The 19,542-nt window shown below is 27.2% G+C and overlaps 1 protein-coding gene across 1 annotated transcript; it reads right to left on the bottom strand.

Moving 5' to 3' along the window:
- Positions 1-189: 189 nt before the first annotated feature.
- Positions 190-18,159, bottom strand: LOC112693094 (large proline-rich protein BAG6). Its single transcript, XM_025568007.1, has 20 exons — positions 17,877-18,159; positions 17,682-17,766; positions 17,492-17,609; positions 15,335-15,538; positions 14,150-14,468; positions 13,263-13,417; positions 12,862-12,985; positions 12,612-12,777; positions 12,202-12,493; positions 11,884-12,138; positions 6,253-6,462; positions 5,045-5,443; positions 4,593-4,696; positions 3,773-4,120; positions 3,603-3,702; positions 1,655-1,779; positions 1,426-1,596; positions 1,252-1,362; positions 1,029-1,185; positions 190-765 (listed from the first exon to the last, which is right to left on the bottom strand). The coding sequence occupies exons 2-20, from the start codon at positions 17,754-17,756 to the stop codon at positions 557-559; spliced, it is 3,642 nt and encodes a 1,213-aa protein (XP_025423792.1). The 5' UTR covers positions 17,757-17,766; positions 17,877-18,159; the 3' UTR covers positions 190-556.
- Positions 18,160-19,542: the final 1,383 nt, after the last annotated feature.

Below are 19,542 nucleotides of genomic sequence, written 5' to 3'. Positions count from 1 at the left end.
ATATATCTATACATACATGTATGTATGTATGTATGTATAATATAATTGGTTTTAATTTATTTAAAAATACAATATTATTAAAAACCAAAATGATTTACCAATAAAACTTTAATCTATGAAATTGAAAAGCCTTATGTTCTTTACATTAAATTTATATCAAATCATTGTGTTACCTACTCTTATATTATATAAATGATCTAAAGAAATAATTAAATTGACGATAAGTCAAACAAATAGTAATATTGAACTTTATAATAAATACATAAAATATAATGTATATGTACAGAATTTTAAAAAGCGTTATAAATATCCAAGAATGTTGTTAAATTAATCGCCAACACCTTCCACAATATAATTTAAAAGGGTATTTATTCAATTATTACTATATAAAGTATAAATTTTGTTCATGCATAATTAGAGAATGAGTAAATTCAATACATAATAAAAATAATAACATCGGATTTTCTTGTTTTTCTCATGTCAGTCTATTAGGGTTTTAAATAAAACGAAAATAAAACCAAAATTTTGTTGAGGTTGTTGAGTTAGCATGAATTTGTTAATTTGGATGATTATGATCGTAAAAAAATTTTGAAGCATTAGGATAACGATCAGGACAAAAATCTGGATGTGTCTCAATTCCAGATCTACCAAATTTTCTAATGCGTTCAGTATAGGCATTTTGTACACCCGTGTCAGCTCCAACACTTGTCGTCACTTCTTTATTGACAGCTACCCCAGCTGCTCCCATGGCCACTTCCAAATTTTCTTAACAAATTAAAATAATAATGAAATTAATATAATTTTAAAAATAATTCAGATGACATATAGTTATTTGAAAGAATTTGATTTGATTAATTTGATTAGTATTACTTAAAATTAAAGTATATTGTTAAAACTTAAAGGTAAACTAAGATACAAGTGTTAAGTAAAATATTGATGAACATGTTGTATTTGTATAATCAGTAAAATTAATAGGTCAACCAAGAATACAAATAGCAATTAACAATAATTTAAAATGTATTACTCACTAGCTATGATTTGAGATAAAGGTCCTTGAGGTTTAGAACTGGTTACTATTTTCCTGCGTTTATTTGGCATACCAGATAAATATGCATCACTATAGGGAGGTTGTGTTCCTTGACGTCTTTGACGTTGTGAATCTCTAGCAATCACTGGTACCCATTCCTGCGAAGTAGAAAACTAGTGTTGATATTTATTGTATTTTTCCAAAATCTATTTATACAAACTTACTGAAGGAACACTGGTGTGCCATTCTTGAGATTCGATTACAACTTCAGGTAAAGGTTCATTGGAAGTTTCAGATGAGGATAGAGTTGAATTAGAAGAACTTTCTACATCAATCTATAAATAATCATCAAATGATGCAAGTAAAAATCAAGAATAAAAAAAATATAAAATACTAACCACACTTGATGTACTTCCACCTTCAAACTGAGTATTAGATGGTACAATATAATCGATAATAGATAGGCTCATCATAGGAAAAGAGGCCATAATGTCCCAATATTGATCAATATTGGCACGAACTTCATGTACTAAAAACCTGTGTAAATTTGCAGGAAGTGGCATGAATTGCTAAAATAATCATAAATATTAGTATATAGTATTAATAAATTACATTAGTATTAATTACCATTAATGCCATAACACTTAGTCGAAATACAGCACGGCTGTTACAGCAATAAACTATCAATGATAAAAGTCTTTCCCCAAACATGATCAAATGAGATAAAAGATCATTTGTTGCTCCTGAACGAACTAAAACATTTTTAATTGAATAATTAATACAATATTTTCTTACACAAAAGCAGTTGGAGTTTTAAATATATATATATGCATTCTATAATTAAAACTAGAGTCAAATATTTTTCTTAAAATATTATTAATGTTTTATTTTGAATGCACTTTTAAGAAGTTATAAATTTAATTTGATATGCTCTAAACCAATATTAAATAAATGTGAACTGAGAAAAAACTGTATTCTTATTATTTTAGAAAATTTAGTAAAAACCATAACCATTTACTGATCATAGAAATCTTTTTTTGGTTATTTTCAAAAGTTACAGTAAACAATATATTAATTAATGTATATGAATTATATGAATTAGTTATATATGAAAATATAAAAATACATGAATTAAAAATTAGTTATAGTTAGTATTAGAAGTAGTTTTAAATTGCTAGCTTTTATACATACTTTAGAGTAAACTCTAGAATAAACTCTAGTCAAACTAAAGGAGAATATTATTTTCTAGGTACGTAAATTAGGGATGGGCAAAATTATTTAAACATCAAAGTTTAAAAACAAAGAAAAATTTTTTTTTCCTTCTAGATCTGCCATCTGTTGCACACCTTATTATCTGTACAGTATACTATTTTCTAGATTAAATAATAGATTTAAGAGTGAAAATACTATTGTTTAACTTATATTTTTAAAAAAAACATATTAAATAATTATAATCAAGCCTCGTAAGTTAATGTATTTACATGCTTTCTTTGCTACATCGGAAAATGTGCTAATTGAGATAAAAATCCGTTTGATAACAATGTTAATAAAAATCTTAAGTTTAATGGAGCATGTTTTTGTATGTTATGTGTATTGGCATATAGTTGATTTTTTTTGAGTTTTTAACGCATATTATTTTATGTAAATTCAGTGAAATTGTTATTTTTGGAAGTCAGAAAAAAATTAGATCAATAAATGTTTGAATTCATTCATATTTACCCTTCAGAACTTGTTTATAAAACCTTAGTATTCTATCAATATTTTTATTTTTTAATGACATCAATTTTTATAAGTTAAAAGCAGTACCACAAAAATAATGTTATTGCGCACCACTACCACTCTCCTCCTATTGATGTGTCTATTGCAATCTATCTATTTTCGTTACAACGTGTGTTCATTAATTATAATTTTAATAAAATATAGCCGAAGAACAAATATAACTATTAAAAATATAAATGGATAATTCTTATTATTTTAAAAAATTCTTAAACCTTTTTTTCTAGTGCATAATTAAGTATTTTTAATGCATATTTGATCAAATGTTAGTGCATTATTACATGCTTATTTATGCGTTTTTTTAGTGCCTGAACTTACGAGTTCCGATTATAAGTGTATAGTATATACTGAAAAAAAATTCGAACTTTTTGAACATAAACATCAATTTTTTTTGCCCATCCCTAATGTAAATAAGGTTTTTACAATATTTTAATTTTCAAGTTAATTTTCTAAAACTTAAATATTTTACACACTTCAAACTCACTTAAGTATTATAATAGATTAGTTTACTCTAATATTAAAGCTAATAACAATATTTATATAACTAATTTTTTACATTGAATACTTGTAAAATATAGATACACATATAGTTATTGAATTCTTTTAACAAAGAATTAGAATTCAATGTTTAACATTAAAAAATGTTTCATACAAAGAAATCTGTTGTAAGAAAAAAATAGGTATTATATTAAACAATGCATTATTATAAAAGATTAATAACTAGACAATTTAAACTACTGTATATAACTAGTAAATACTAACAAAATATCTAAAATAAAATTTAAATTGGAAATCTTACTTTGATCACAATAGTGGACAATCGAATGTAAATTTGTAACAATACACCTTCGAAAAGATTCAACCACATTAATATTCGCACGAGTTGGCACAGAACATTGCTATTATAATAATAAATTATACATTTATAAATAAGTTATACATTTAATTTTAAGTGTATTTAGTACTTACAAATATTTCTAAATAGGGTATCATCTCTCTAAATATGCGATTTCCAGCTCTATCAATATTACTTGGCATAGATTCTTGATTAAGCATCACTCGATCTATTATGAAATTGAATAATGCTTCGTTATGCCTAGAAGCTGGATTTAAATATATAGAAGAATCATCATCAACAGAATTCAAATTTAACATGTCATATAAGGTCCAGTTACGAGTGATCAACATAAATAAGTCCATCAAAACATATCGCCCTTGTAAATCTCTAAAATATGGTATATCACCAACAGGTATAAGCAATTCATTTGGTTGGCGTGTGTTTGATCGACGAATTGGAATTGATACAGATTCTAAATTCTATAAACAAAATAATAATAAAAATAAAATTTACAGCTAAATTTATGAACATAAATATTTAATATATGGAAAATTGGATGTATGACAGGATGGTCTTAATTGCCGACAAACCCCAAAGAAAAAAAAAAAAAAAGAAAGAAAAATTTAATATTAAAAATTATTACAATGAATCAAAATTAATTTAAGAATATTCATCAATATGACAGTACATTATTTCAGATTTGAAAACCTTTTTTAAGGTTCATAAATGATGGCAAATTAAATAGTCTATTTTAAAGAAACCAAATAACAATTATAAAGCTGTGAGTTTTAAATTTATAGAAGTAAACAACTTAAACTAAACTAGGATTAAGATTGTAATAGTTTCAACTCTATGAAGTCAATATAAAATACAAAATAAGGCTTATTGTTCTATTAGAGATTAGGGTTAATCACTATTTATGTTTATATTATTTAAGAAAATGTTACTTACCATTCGTTGGATACCACCAAGAGGGGGCATAGTTATTAATCCGGTTGGTCTATCAAAATCTTCTTCTCTTTCAAATGTGTCAAAAGCATTGTCCATACCAACTCCTAAAAAATTATAAATAACCTGAATTTTAAAACATTATTTTTAACTAAAAACATTTCTCATATAAAGACAAATATAGCAAGTTACAATTTTTGAATCTTGAATTGATTTTAAATATTGATAGAATAATAAACAAAAAAACTATTAATATATAAATAAATAAATGCTTAGCCTGGAGAATTATTATATATTTATATATTAATTATGAGTATTAACCATTTACTAATTTTTGTTTTATTAAGTTCCTATATTCAAACTATTTTAAAAATGTTAGAACTAAATATAATAACTTTTTTCCATAAAAATAAAAAATATATAATAAAATGTTATAATATATATGAAGAAATTACTTATTTGTCCAGCCAGAGAATCTGATGAACCTAGATTTTGTCCAGCAACTTGACTATTTAAGGTTCCAGAAGTTGTAGCTATATTGTTACGAAGGTTTCTTCCCCAAGCCAAAATTGGATGTATACCAGACAAAATTCCATCTGAATCTTGTACATAACGATTTCTTGGTCGACCAAGTCGTCTTCCAGATGAAATATGTCTTACTTCATTGGGAGATGTTGGAGATGAAGTGTCTGTAGTTGAGTTGCTATTATTGACAGAAGTTGACGATCTGTCTGTTCCTTGATTAGAACGCCTAGCTAATACCATAGGTCTTAAATTTGATTCAAAATGGTGTGAACTGCAAGGCAAAAATGGATCCATGCGAGGACTAGTATCCCATTGTCCACGGTTAAGACCTATAATAAAATATACACATGTAAAATAATAACAAACGGGTTGCATACTTCAGAATTTTTTATTGACATTTCAATGAAAAATGCTTTGAAAAATTGAAAATTTTAACTGTCTATAATTAGCTTAAAAAAGTCTAAATATTTTGAAAATTGAATCGTATATAGATATTGCTAATTTAAACATTTAGTGAAAATATTAAGTATTAAAATTGTTCATTTTTGTGTTACAGCAAATTAAAAAAATCCATTTTGTCAAAAATTAGTTATATGTAATAATTTCCGTTTTTTCGTTACTTTTTTTAGGGTTTTTCCTGAACCCCAAAGTACCAACTAGATTCACTTTCCTTTCAGAAATGGAGCTGAAGTAAAAAATAGAAGCACTATTACTGCTCCAAAGGGTGATGACACAAAAAAAAAAAAATAAAAAAAAACATATAATTGTAAAATCAATACATTCACCACTCCATTCAAAATCTAAAAATCATGAAAATCTAAATAGTATATCTTAATTAACTCTATTAAGTCTCTCAAAATTACATTTAATATAATTCAAAACCCACAATTATTCTTATTATTTCCTACATTCAAGAAGCTGGCTTCTTTATTAAAACTCTTAATAGGTTAGGTACTCTTATATATTTTTATTATTGTGATTCTGTTATTGGTAGTATTTTAATTTGAATAATAATTGTTGTTATTACTATAATTGTCAAACTTAATAGTTTTTATTAGAAGCTCAAAAAAGAAAAAAAAAAGAATTTTCCTATCAATGAGCACTAAACAAAATACTCCAAAACACTAAGTATAAATACCTTGTGGTGGAGGATTTGTAGTAGATGAAGAATCAGTTGTTCTTGGAGTTACACGAGGAGTTCTAGTGGAAGTGGTTGGTATACTATTCCAGTCCAAATGGTCAGACATGAAAGGACGACGCACTCCGCTAGAAATAACATCTATCATCTGATCCATCCAATCAATAGGCATAGGCAAATTATTTGATGTTTCACCACTACTTGATGGTTCTGTAACAATCAAAAATATAATAAATCTGATTTAAATTATCATGATTAATAAATATTAAAATTGTACTACCCCAAGATTAAGAATATAATAAATTAAAAAAACAGGTGAAACTTCTAAATAAAGTATGATGTACCACTTGTCTTAAATTAACAATCTTTAATAAAAGAGATTGAAAAATTAATTTTATTTACACTTCTAAAGATGGTTGATATAGTAGTAAAAAAAATTTCATAATGAAGTAGATTGGAACTTTTAATGTACTAAATTATACAAAAATAAAATGGTTACTAAACCAATTAAAAATAAGGAAATTTTAAAAACTTTAAGTGCCTTTGTTTATGAATCACCCACCACCAGGGAACATCATGAGTACTTCAGGTGGGCAAATACCAAGTGAAAAAAAAAAACAGCACAAATTTCATTAAAATAATTTGAAAGTTATGAAAAGTCTTTAAAATGTTAATATAAGCTCTCAGTAATTGTTTTGAGTAGCTATAATTAAATATTTATGGAATATCAACCAAATACAGTATAATTAAAACTTGTTAAAATATCTTATTTCATCAATATTCTATATTCTAACACTTATAAACATAATTTTCTGTGGCTTTCCAGTCAAAACTTTTTCTTTTTGCTACAAAGAAAATTTGATGAAAAATCTTATATAAATGTTCAAGCCTTATTGTTTTATAATTAAATGTTTTTTTCTAACGATAAAAATGTGAAGGACTATCATGATTTTTGTTATCTTGTCAACATTTAATAATAAAACAAACGAAGAATTCTTTTTAGATTTCTATCTTTATTTCTTCATGAACCAATAAAATAAATAAATGTAGAACCTCTGTGTTAAATTCAAAGACTTTTTATTAAACCAAACTTATTTAATCACCATTTTACGAAAAAAAACTAAGAAAACATGAAGTTTTCAACTATTTATGAAACACTCAATAATATCTCCCTCTCTTTTGCAGTATTCAATCTAATGATTGGTTTGCAGCAATTTCCATGATTCTCTATCACTAGCTTTTCTCTTCAACACTTGATATGAATTACATCCTTGATCTTCTAATAACTGACTTATGTATTGCAATCTTGGTCTTCCTCTATGATTTTTTCCATCTATTACTCCTAAGATTAGTAATAGCAGCCTGTCGTGTCTTAAAATATATAATATATAATATTAAATATAATATGATATAATCTGATATACCTATGTCAATAATATCTATAGACAATTTTAACATGTATAGAAAACTGATATAACCATTTAGTGCAGTTCATGTTTAGACGTCGTACAGTCCACACGTTAATTATCACGTGCTCCATTTTTATCAGCTTTCAATAGCGTGTGTATTGTTCTTCGTGTCCAACGCTTGTCGCGGTACTCGTACGGTCGGTAATGTATAAATTATTTAAACATTACACAAGGCCAACCTATAAATTACCTTATCTACATAATTATGAAGCCTAATCGTCGCCCACCAACGCCTATCACCAAAATTCCCAAATCACTAATAAATAAAAATTCACCTATTAAAACTTTCCCACCACCGTTTACTATCTCCAACACATTAATTGATCAAACGGGTGAAAACAGTCCTTCTGACTTATCGGGCAATGAATCCGATTGGAAAAGAGTCCCAATAAATTATATTAAACGTAATAGATCTCCAAACTACACTTATACCACAAAAAACAAGACACAAATATTTTTATTTCTGTAAACCGTTTCACTCCGATTGCTCCCACTAACGAAATTCAACCAATGGATACAGTTGAGACTCAATTTGTAAACAATGAATCTGTAAAGTAATAAAACTTCAAAACCACCTATCTTTATTCAAGAACAAATAAATTACAATAACTTCTGCCAAAAAATTAATGAATTAACTGATACCTCTGGATTCGATTGCAAAAACTCTACCAAAGGTCTTAAACTGCAAACATACAGCCCTGCCTCATACCGATCAGTCATCAAATACCTCAAGAATAATGAATAATGTTACATTTCACTCATACTAATCAAAAGAGGAAAAACCTTATTGCATCGTAATTAGAAACATACATCATTCTACAAATACCTCTTTTATTAAGCAGGAACTCTTAAATAAAGGCTTTGTCACTAGAAACATAATGCCTGTAACTCAAAAGTTAACCAATAATCCCCTACCGATCTTCTTTATTAGTATTGAACCAAGTCCAACAAATTTCGATATTATCAAACTTAACTCATTGTGTTATATAAAAATTAAAGTTGAAATTCCACACCCTAAAAAAGTAATTATATATGCCATCCCATTGTCAGACCTTATGGCCACACTCATAGCTATTGCAATCACTCTCCTCGATGTGTTCGCTGTGGTGAGCACCATAAATCAACAACATATACCAAGGATCGCTTCTCCCCGGCTAAATGCGCTCTTTGTGGTGGAAATCACCTGGCTAACTTTCGGGGTTGTAAATCCCACCTGGATCTTAAAAAGATTACTACCGAATCCTTCAAAGAATATCTTAAATAAAAGTTCCCCTCCTCGTCAACCACTTGAAGTAAATGCCTATGAACGGTTGCATCAAGCTTACACACAACATTCCACATAATTAAATCAAGATTCATCTTCTCACACTCAAGACACCAACTCAAGCCAAAACCAAAATATTACTGCACATCTCTCCTCATTTATTAATGAATTCAAAGCTTTAATAAACCCACTTATATCACTTCTCACCACAATCATTGACAAAATTATAAATAATGCCAGGAAATAACTTGCAACCACTCCATATTTTTATGGAATGCTAACTGCAACCTACAACATTTAAATGAACTTCAAGTAGTTCTTGAAAAAAAAGAAAAAAAAGTTTTAATAGCTCTTATTTCTGAAACTCACCTAACTAAAACCTCTACACTCAAGATATTCGGATTTATTATTATCAGAGCTAACCATCCAGATGGTACTGCACACAGAGGCGCTCCTATCCTCATCTCCAATAAAATTGATCATGCACCTCTTTCACCATACCTGTCTACAAATATTCAAGCAGCAAGTACTTCAATAACAATAAACTACGTAACTATTTCCATCTCTTCATGCTATTTTCCGCCAGGAAGACCTTTCCTTCGGCAAAACTCAGTAATTTTTTTCAATCTTTAAGCTTCATCCATATTATTGACACTGACTTCAATGCTAAATATCAAACTTGAAGCCGGTCAACAAAACACCAGACCGTGCCCTACAAAATTTCATCTCGCTTAATCAGCTTAAAGTAATAGCGTCCCTTTCTCTAACCTATTGGCCATCACATAGCAACCGTCATGCCGACACTCTCAACTTCTTTATCACCAATCTTCCAAATCGCTTTTCCACTGAAATTATAAGTCTAAATGACACAGTTTCTGATCATACACCTGTCTTGTTACAAATCAGAGCTCATCCCTCTTTGAAGAAAAATAGACCAACCATTACTCTGGGTACTACAAACTGGAACAAATTCAAAGATATCATCTCAAAAAACTACTCTTATATAAAATTAAAATCAACTACTGATGTCGACCAAACAATTGCCAAACTCTCTGATGACATTCAATAAGCAGCCATGGACTCATCTATCCAAAGTCCACCCCATTTTCAAACCCTCAATTTATCACCAGAATTAAAACAACTCATTGCTGAAAAACGCAGAGCCAGATTAATATGGCAACATACTCACTACCTGGCAGATAAGATAAAGTACAACTCTCTTTCCAATAAACTGAAGTCACTACTTAAAACTTACAAAACCAACTTGTACAAGTTATACATAAAACCTTTCATTTTCTAACGGATCCCTCTAGCGTAAAACAAAGTCAATACTGCGGATTAAGGACTCGCCTCCTCCTATTCACCGCCCAGGCAACTCACTTGCTTTCTCAGACAAGGAAAAAGCTGATATTCTTGCTGAAGAACTATCAGGAGTATTCAAACCTTATCTTATTTCCACACCAGCACTACATATGTCGACAGTTTTGGATTTTGTTCAATCAACATTACCTATGACCCTCTCTACAAAACCAACCTCCCCAGCGGAGATAGTAGGCATAATAAAAAACAATTGCAAACAACAAATTTCCAAGCCATCATCTGATTTCCAACAAAGTAGTTAAAAATCTCCCTACGGAAATGATTGTTCATCTATCACATATTCATAATGCTGCCCTCCGCCTATTTTACTTCCCAACTACTTGGAAATCATCAGTCATTGTCACTGTACTCAAACCTAAACTATAATTAAACCTGGTAAGTCTCCAGAAAACCCCTTCTCGTTAGCCTTCTACCAGTTCTTGGTAAAATTCTAGAAAAAGTCATCCTCAAGCGCATTACTACCATTGCACAATTTAATAACAGTATTCCAAACTTCCAATTTGGTTTTCGTTCTCTTCATGTTACAACCCATCAACTTCACTGTGTAGTGGACACCATCTCATCAGCACTTGAAACCATAAAATACTGTGCAGGAGTCTTTTTAGATGTTGCGAAAGCATTGATACTGTCTGGCATGACGGTCTTATTTTTTAACTAAAAAAAATATAACCTGTCCCTTCATACCTAATACTTAAAATGTATCTAGAAAACAGATCATTTAATGTCCGTCACAACTTACAAAACTATAATCAATTTCCTATTTCTGCTGGTGTTCCTCAAAGCAGTGATATCACTCTATTCTTATATTCCATTTACATGCCACTTATTATTTTAAAAGTTGGTATTGCCTTATATCTTGTTATTTTTCTTTTTGTAATTGTTCATCAGTTTTTCGGTTATAAATAAAACTACTGGGAATTTTAATTTTAATTAACCTAACCCCCCTCAAATTACCTACTTTTCTAATCAAAAACCTCTTATTAATGTAATAATTGGAGGAATCGTTCTGATTAAAATCATTTACAAATAAAAAAAAAAAAAGATTTTAAGAAACCAAATTTAGATATTTTATTGAGATTCAAGACTCAACTATAGTTTAAAACAGGGTTTCTCAACCTTTTTAATGTAGGATCCCCTAATAGATTAAAAATAAATCAGTTATGACTCATCTCCTGCTTATAATAAAAATTAATTTAAATTTTTAACTATTTTACCCTTTACAAAATATATTATATCATTAACTATTAACAAAATAAAAAAACAAATTTTTGATTAGCTAGATTAATGAAATAAAATGTATAGTGAATTTATACTACAAAATAACTTTTTCATTTTATCATTATGGTTATGGTTGTTTTAATTTTAATTGTTAACAAAAGGTTTTTTTTCTACATCAGGGTTTAATTATTTCTAATAGATGCAACCTCTCCTTCATTTAGTAGTTCACGATCTTCCAGGTTAAGAAACACAGATTTAGAACTTTAAATAATTATTATTTTACAAGAATATCATAATTACGAGAAACAGATGTAGGTTGGCTTGATCCTGAAACATTTGGAGTAACAAATGCAGCTTCAACAGAATCAATACGAATAGATCCAGGTGCAAGGTCAAACATAAGTTCTACTCCATGAGGTGTTTCTGGTGGAAACTCAGTAGATGTATTATTAATTTCAGTATTTGGATCCACTGTTATGTTAGTATTTGTTTCAGTACTGGCAACTGAAGTGGTTACATTAGGAGTTTCATTTGGTGTTCCATCAGGGTTCATAACTAAAATATATAAAAATATGTTATTAGATCCTGAAGTTGATAATAAAATCAGATGAAACTTACAATCAAGCCTAAAGGCCCGTATACTAGGAATAGATTGACTTGTAGAAGTTGTTTGCGTAGAAGTAGGTTGTTGAGTAGAAGGTGGTGGTGCTGTATTAGTAGTAGTAACTGAATGAGCAGTATGTAAAATAGTACCTTGTAACAAACAAGGGCGAGATTGGAAGGAACGCGGTGGTGGTCTGCTAAATGATACTCTTAAATCACTAATTGCATGATAAACATGTGATATGTAATGCATCACTTTAGACACATTATTAAACACAGTTTGTGCTCGATGTGATCCATTTTCACCCTATAATAAAAATTAAATTATAATGAATTTTGGTATTGTGCAAAAAATAAAAAAACATTTAATATTGTGTAGTTATGTAATATATGAGTTAGTTTTCAACTATTTTTAACGATCATACTTCTGTAGTTGCAAATTGAGGATCTTCGTTAATAAATTGGCAATATATAGCATAAAATGGTTGAAGTCTAGCATTTAATTTATTTAGTTGATCAATCAATTCTCTCAAACGCCGCCTATCATTAATAGCTGTGGAAGTCCTATTTTCTGAAGTTGGACGATCATTCCTTTTAAGTATTAATATTACAACAAATTAGTATTTAATTTAAAAATATGTAACCAATATAAAATGCAATTTATTTTGGTTAAACCTTAAATTTTGGTCGGAAGTTATAAAAGATGGTAATGTTCCAGTTGTTGCTTGATAACCTGGAGATTGGTTAGTTGATCCTATTGGAGTAGTTTCAGGAATAGTCGTAGTCTCACTTTCAGCAGCTAGAATAAAATACAATTTTAATATCATAATTATATTTTAAATATTGAATAAAATATTTTAGTTTTTTATATTCAAATTGTGAATAAAATACAAAAATGTTTCTAAATAAAATATTTTAATAATTAATAACAGTTCCTAAATGGGTATATTTATATTTTAAATAATATTAATTAGTGTTGAAAATATTTTATGAAATTTATAATTTTCAAATGGAAATAAATTACATTTTTCAACTGTTTAATAACTAGAAAAATAAAACATAACATAAAGGCTTACTTTGTTCAGTTGAATTTTGAGAAGTTGGCTGTGAAGTATTTGCTTGTAAGTGATTGTGCATATGACGTATTAATCCAGGAGGCATTCTCATGTGATGAGTAGCATCAATTGTAACAACAACAGTATTTGGAAAAGTTTCATCTACTTCATAACTCCTACAAAATAATTAATTAGATTAACAAATATATATATATACAAAAACACACATATTATTATTAATTATATGAATTAATTATATTATATTATATTGAATTAATTATATCAACATTTTCCAATTGACAATAATAATAATAATATTAGAATTTAAAAATTAAGAAAACAAATGTATTTATGATATACGAATTATATTTAAAAAATTATTTAGAAATACTTTCTTGTTTTAGAAGATCTTAATCTAGGTATGCTTCTACTACTGTTAATAACAATTCAAGTAAAACACCAATAGTTGTATGTACTATTGCAAGTTAAACAGTCTATTAAATAGACCATATATCCTATTTGTATAGTTAATGTTATTTACAGAAAAATATTATGTTTTATTATACCAATTATGCAAATTCTGATGATTTATGCCATTAACAAGAATATGCTCAATTCTACTTTCTTTTTTAAATTAAATAAAATCAAACTTTTACAGAAAGAAAATGCTTGGAGATTTTGAAGATTAATGTATTTTCCAATATTTTTAGATATCAATTTGAATACTAATATTAATAATTATAAATTATTATTAAATTTAACTTTTCTTAAAAATAAAAGGAATGAATTTAGAATTAATAATTTTAATTTTAAAGTAATATCTAACAGTAATAATATGAATTATAATTAATAAATTTGATATCTTTACTCAAATTAAGTCGGCAATTACATAAACACATTTAACATACACATTCATTGAATCTGGATCAGATTGTTGTATGGGTGCAGATGATTCTGATGCAGATGATTCAGGCACAGATGTCTCAGGGGTAGATGATTCTGGAGCAGATGATTCTGAAGCAGATGCTTCTGGTGGTAAATTTACTGATGTATCTTCGGCTTGAGTCCTTTCTGGAAATTGTTCTGCATCTGTTGTAGAAGATTGTCCAGTGGATTGTGGATTTTCTAGTCTATTTAATATTTCATTGCTTTTACGTATCATATCCATTGCTAATGATACTCTATTACCAGTCCCATGACTTCTGGCATTTATAAGACGTGGTAAATCTAAAAGAAATTAAAAATATATATTCTATCAATAGAATATGTAATATATTGTACTTGTATATAAAAAGGGGGTGCAGGGGCAAAGCCCTCTTGAGTCACTTTACGTTGGAATATAAAAGCTCCCCCTCCAAAAAAAAATTCAACTAAATGTCTGCCTATGGGCCAGCAAAAAGAAAAATTGCATATATTCCAAGAATTCCCATGATTCTCACTGACTTGCCGTTTTCATTTAAACGACTTCAGTTTTCAGCTTAAGTTTCTTTTATGATTACGATTAACAAAACTTAAGATCAAACATTTAGATATGTTGGTGTAGATCTTCGTTCAAAGTGCTTTTCACATGGACAATTAAACGATAGTGAAAATAATAATAATATTAATAATAAAACTAAGTATTTAAGTGAATTGCATTACCAGTATTATCAATATTATATTAGTCATTTATTTTATTTTCAAATCATAGGATAATACCAATGCAATAATTAAAGTTTAAAATAAATAAAAAAAGTCATAATATCTTGAACAAATCAAGGAAACAATACAGTATTTTTTTTGAAATGGTATTTCAATATTGAATTTGAATTCATTTTTCTGATAACTTTATAATAAATTTAATTAAAAAAAATATAGTTAAAATATGGTATATAAAACGAATTCACAATAATGATTATTATTTACTTTCTTTTAAAAACAATATTTTATTAAAAATTGTAAGACTCTAAGAAATTTTATTGATAAGTATTATCACAAAGTATAATAAAGACTTTAAAATAAATAACTTTAATTTTTTTATAAATAAATGTTTTTTCATGGTTATGATTCTAATTTATAAATAAAAATAAATAAAATAAATATTTATTCTTTACCTCCAGCATGCATGAATTCTGAAGGAATACCAATGGCACCAAATAAAACAGTAGGATCATGTGTATGCCATCCTCTAAATCCAGGTCCTCCATTTTGATGTGAGCGACTATTAGTATTTGTTGTTGTAGATGGTGATGGTCCAGATGTAGTAGTAGACAAGCGTGGAACTTTTTGAACAAGATGCATAACTTTTCCATCAATACCTAAAAACAAAACATATGTTTACAACCAAAATATAATTAGTCCACGAAATACAGCTATTAAATAAGACTTATAAGGTAAAATGAGTTTATTTAGATATTAAGTTTTTAATATTAATTCCCTACAATATATAATTCTACTCTTGCATTAAATTATTTCATTTAATGGAGCATTGCTGGAGGTTATAATCTTTCAATTCTTAAAATAAATCTCCTTTAAAATATTTTTAATGTTAAGAAAATCTTGAAATTATAAAAAAAAATAATTGATTAAGTTGAAATACTGAAGTCCAATTCATATCCAAAAATTGCTATTAAGGTAAACATAATGCAAAGACTTGATTCAATATCAAAGTCCTAATTGTTTTAATTTTTTTGATAGTAATGAAAAAAAAATGAATATGTATATCACTGAAAAGTGAAAAAATTGTATACGACCGGTTGTATAAAAATATGGCAAATTGTTCTTAATTTATTGAAAATATGTACTAATAATGTATTCAAATGTATTAATAAATAAAATGTAGTATATAGTATAACTCTCAATTTCCACCACAAACAATGTTTATTGGAGATAAATAAATCATAAAGTATATATGTATTTTAGAGTGTGAAATATAATTGTTTGATTTTTTCAATAAAAAAAAAAAAAAAAAAGAAAAAGTTCCAGGACTAGCTACTCCAAAATTTTTTTCTTCCCTTTCTGCAAGTATAGTTGACATTTTTGGATAATGTTGATACATAGTTTGCTCTTGTAAATACTCATTCAATCATAATTATACCATTAAAACTATTTTCTTAGATTTAACTGATTTGTGTAATTTGATTAATGATCTATGTCATCAGTTTTGAAAATGTATGGATGACTAACACTGCTTTACATAATCCTTAACCACCAAACACAAAATTGTAACATAAACACTTACAATAATACTCAAAATAAAACAGACATGGCGGCATTACAACTTATTTATTATTAGTATCCCCAATTGACTTAAGTAGCAATATTATTTTATTCTAAAATGCTGCTATCATTATTGTATGAGATTACGTTTCAAGAAATCTTTAATATCAATGAATTATATTTTATTTTTGACTAATTCAAAAAGGTGAAACTTTTGTTCTTATTACTGCAGCACAATTAGCAGTCTTAATCTAGGTATGCTTCTACTACTGTTAATAACAATTAAACCAAACCTTAAATAGTTGTATGTACTATTGCAAACTAAATAGTCTATTAAATAGACCATATATCCTATTTGTATAATTAATGTAATTTACAGAAAAATATTATGTTTTATTATAGCAATTATGCAAATTTTGATAGTTTATACCATTAACAAAAATATACTTAATTCTACTTCCTTTTTTAAATTAAATAAAATCAAACTTTTACAGAAATAAAATGTTTAGAGATTTTGAAGATAAATGTATTTATCAACATTTTTAGATATTGATTAGAATACTAATATTAATAATTATAAGTCAAAATTCATTGAAAATGGCTTTTCTAAAATTTAAGATTTTGCTAATCACTGTTTGCTAAGACACTATTAAATCAAATAAAATTTTACACATACAATAATTATGTACAAATCAATTAATATTTAAGGAAAATAACAATTTATTATTATATAAATATAAAATTTCTATTATCATATCTATTATCAGAATCTATTTTAATTCAATAAACTTTATAATTAATATTATATATATTAATTATAACTGTAAATTTAAACTAAGTATTTAATTAGTTTCAATCAGAATATTTTAAATTGCTCTTCAGAAAATATAAGTAATAAAATACACTTATAAATTAACCTAAAATAAACCTTAACTAATATAATAATGATTTACGATAACTATTATGTATATTAGAAATACCTAGTAGTAAAACAATTGTGAAAAATGTAAGAAACCTAAATATATTTTTATTAACACTATCTCAAAACTTACCAATTTCAGCAAGTTTGGTTTCATTGCTCAAAACACGACCACAAAAAATTAATCGCTGTTGGATAACTGCAACATTCACTTGTTCTGCAATATATTCTTTAAGTTCCAATATAGTAAACTAGTAATAAAAAAAAAATACATTAAATTGAAAAAAAAGTGCTTGTTGACGCATTACAAAAGTGAAACTTACAGTATCTGGAACCCGGAATTTATGATTCTGAGAATCCAATGTCTTAATGGTTAAATCAATCATTTTGGATGTCATGTATATGAAACTAGAATTAACAAAAAACGAAGAACTTAATTTAATAATACTTTAACAAAAAAAGGTGATAATCGAGAATAAAATCCATAGTACACAGAAAATATTTGCAATTGTAATCACCTCGATATGCTTCGATGGTGTTTAATCAATACGATGATAATGCGACTGGCAAAATGAAACAGGCCAGTGAATGCTGTCTTCGCAATTTACTCGAATAAGTTGGACTGTGGTGTTCTACACAACTATCGTTGTTGGATCATCATTCCACAATCTTACGACACGTATTGCTAAAGCGCCAACCATTCGATGAACAAATTTGACTGCTTGAGTGAACTCCGCGAAAATAAACCAAAAGATGGTAATATGGTAGAGAAAGAGTGGAGCGAGTGAGTGAAAAAGAGAGATAGATATATCTATAAAAAAAGAAGAATACGGAATGACGAATTATTGTGATAAACCATGGAACAATGACGACCACCTTGGAGGAGAATCATGGTAGCCAACTGTTAAAACTAACTCTTACAATATATTACTATTCAGTGTTGGCACTGCCATCGTCACATAATTCAAATTGTATGTTGCATAGTAATTAAATTTACTTTAGTATAGTAATAGCTATAACTTTATTAGTTAAAAGAACCATAAATACATTTATATATTTAGTATTTACACCCAAGAAATGTTCACGAATGTCATCATCATGGTTCGTAAATTCATGCCCTAAAAAATGCCTAAATAAGCATCTAAGGCATGTGCACAGGTGTGGCTTATAAGACTATAGCCACAACTGAGATTTTTTTTTTAGGTAGATACTAGGTACTTAGGTAAAAAGAGCTAATAACTCCTTTTTGGAAAATTGAAAGTTTTTTTTATCAATTTTATTAAATTATTAAAAATAAAAATTGCCGGGGCTGGCATTCATTGATAATCAGATTGTGCATCAGTTTTTCTAATAAATTTTATTTATTTCTACATACTTATGTTTTGTATATCCATTTTTTTTTTTTTTTAAGGTGGGATTTATAAGGGGGTGGGTGATCAAAAATGCATTTATGTACTTAAAATTGACAAAATATGCTTTGAAATATGCTTTAAAAAGTCAATAATATGCATTTACTTGCATGAAATAGGTATCTAAAATTATGCACTTAAAAAAATCACAATTAATTTTTAAAATAACTTAAATTATCCGTTTATTTTTTTATGTCACAATTAAAAAAAATAGATTTTAAATACTAGGTATTTAATACTATTCTTGAGCCTTCATGAACTGTGTATAATGTACGCCTTTATCAGTAATTGGTTTAAATTTGAAACTTTTGAAACTAATTTATTCATTAAATGTACAAGTATCAAAAAGATAACATAATTTCTATTTTTAATTTAAAATTTATTTTCCATTTCTATTTTTTATAGATTTTAATTGAATGTTGTGTAATATACCCGGTAAAATAGAAATATGCATAAATATGTCAAATATACAAAAACATGTTTTTTTTTTTTTATTTTAATAAGTAATATACAATCTATATCAAACGACACAATAAGCATATATGATAAGGGGTACAGATAACATGAGTATACAAAATACAAAAAGTGAATAAAGAAGCCACCCAATGATGACACTTAAATGTTGATAGTTTATATGAAAAATGTAAATGAATTAAATATATTTAATAAGTTAGTATTTTTTTTTTTTTTTCTATATTAAAATTTGTAACAGGTCTCTACACCATTCACGTTTTAATCGTCTAGGAGGACTGCCGGGGATTGAGAGGGAGGAAAG

The sequence above is a fragment of the Sipha flava genome, unplaced genomic scaffold, assembly GCF_003268045.1.
Source record: "Sipha flava isolate LNK unplaced genomic scaffold, YSA_version1 80_pilon_pilon, whole genome shotgun sequence".
NCBI lineage: Eukaryota > Metazoa > Arthropoda > Insecta > Hemiptera > Aphididae > Sipha > Sipha flava.
The sequence above is the reverse complement of the archived record's forward strand: the minus strand, read 5'-3'. Positions and strand labels throughout refer to the sequence as shown.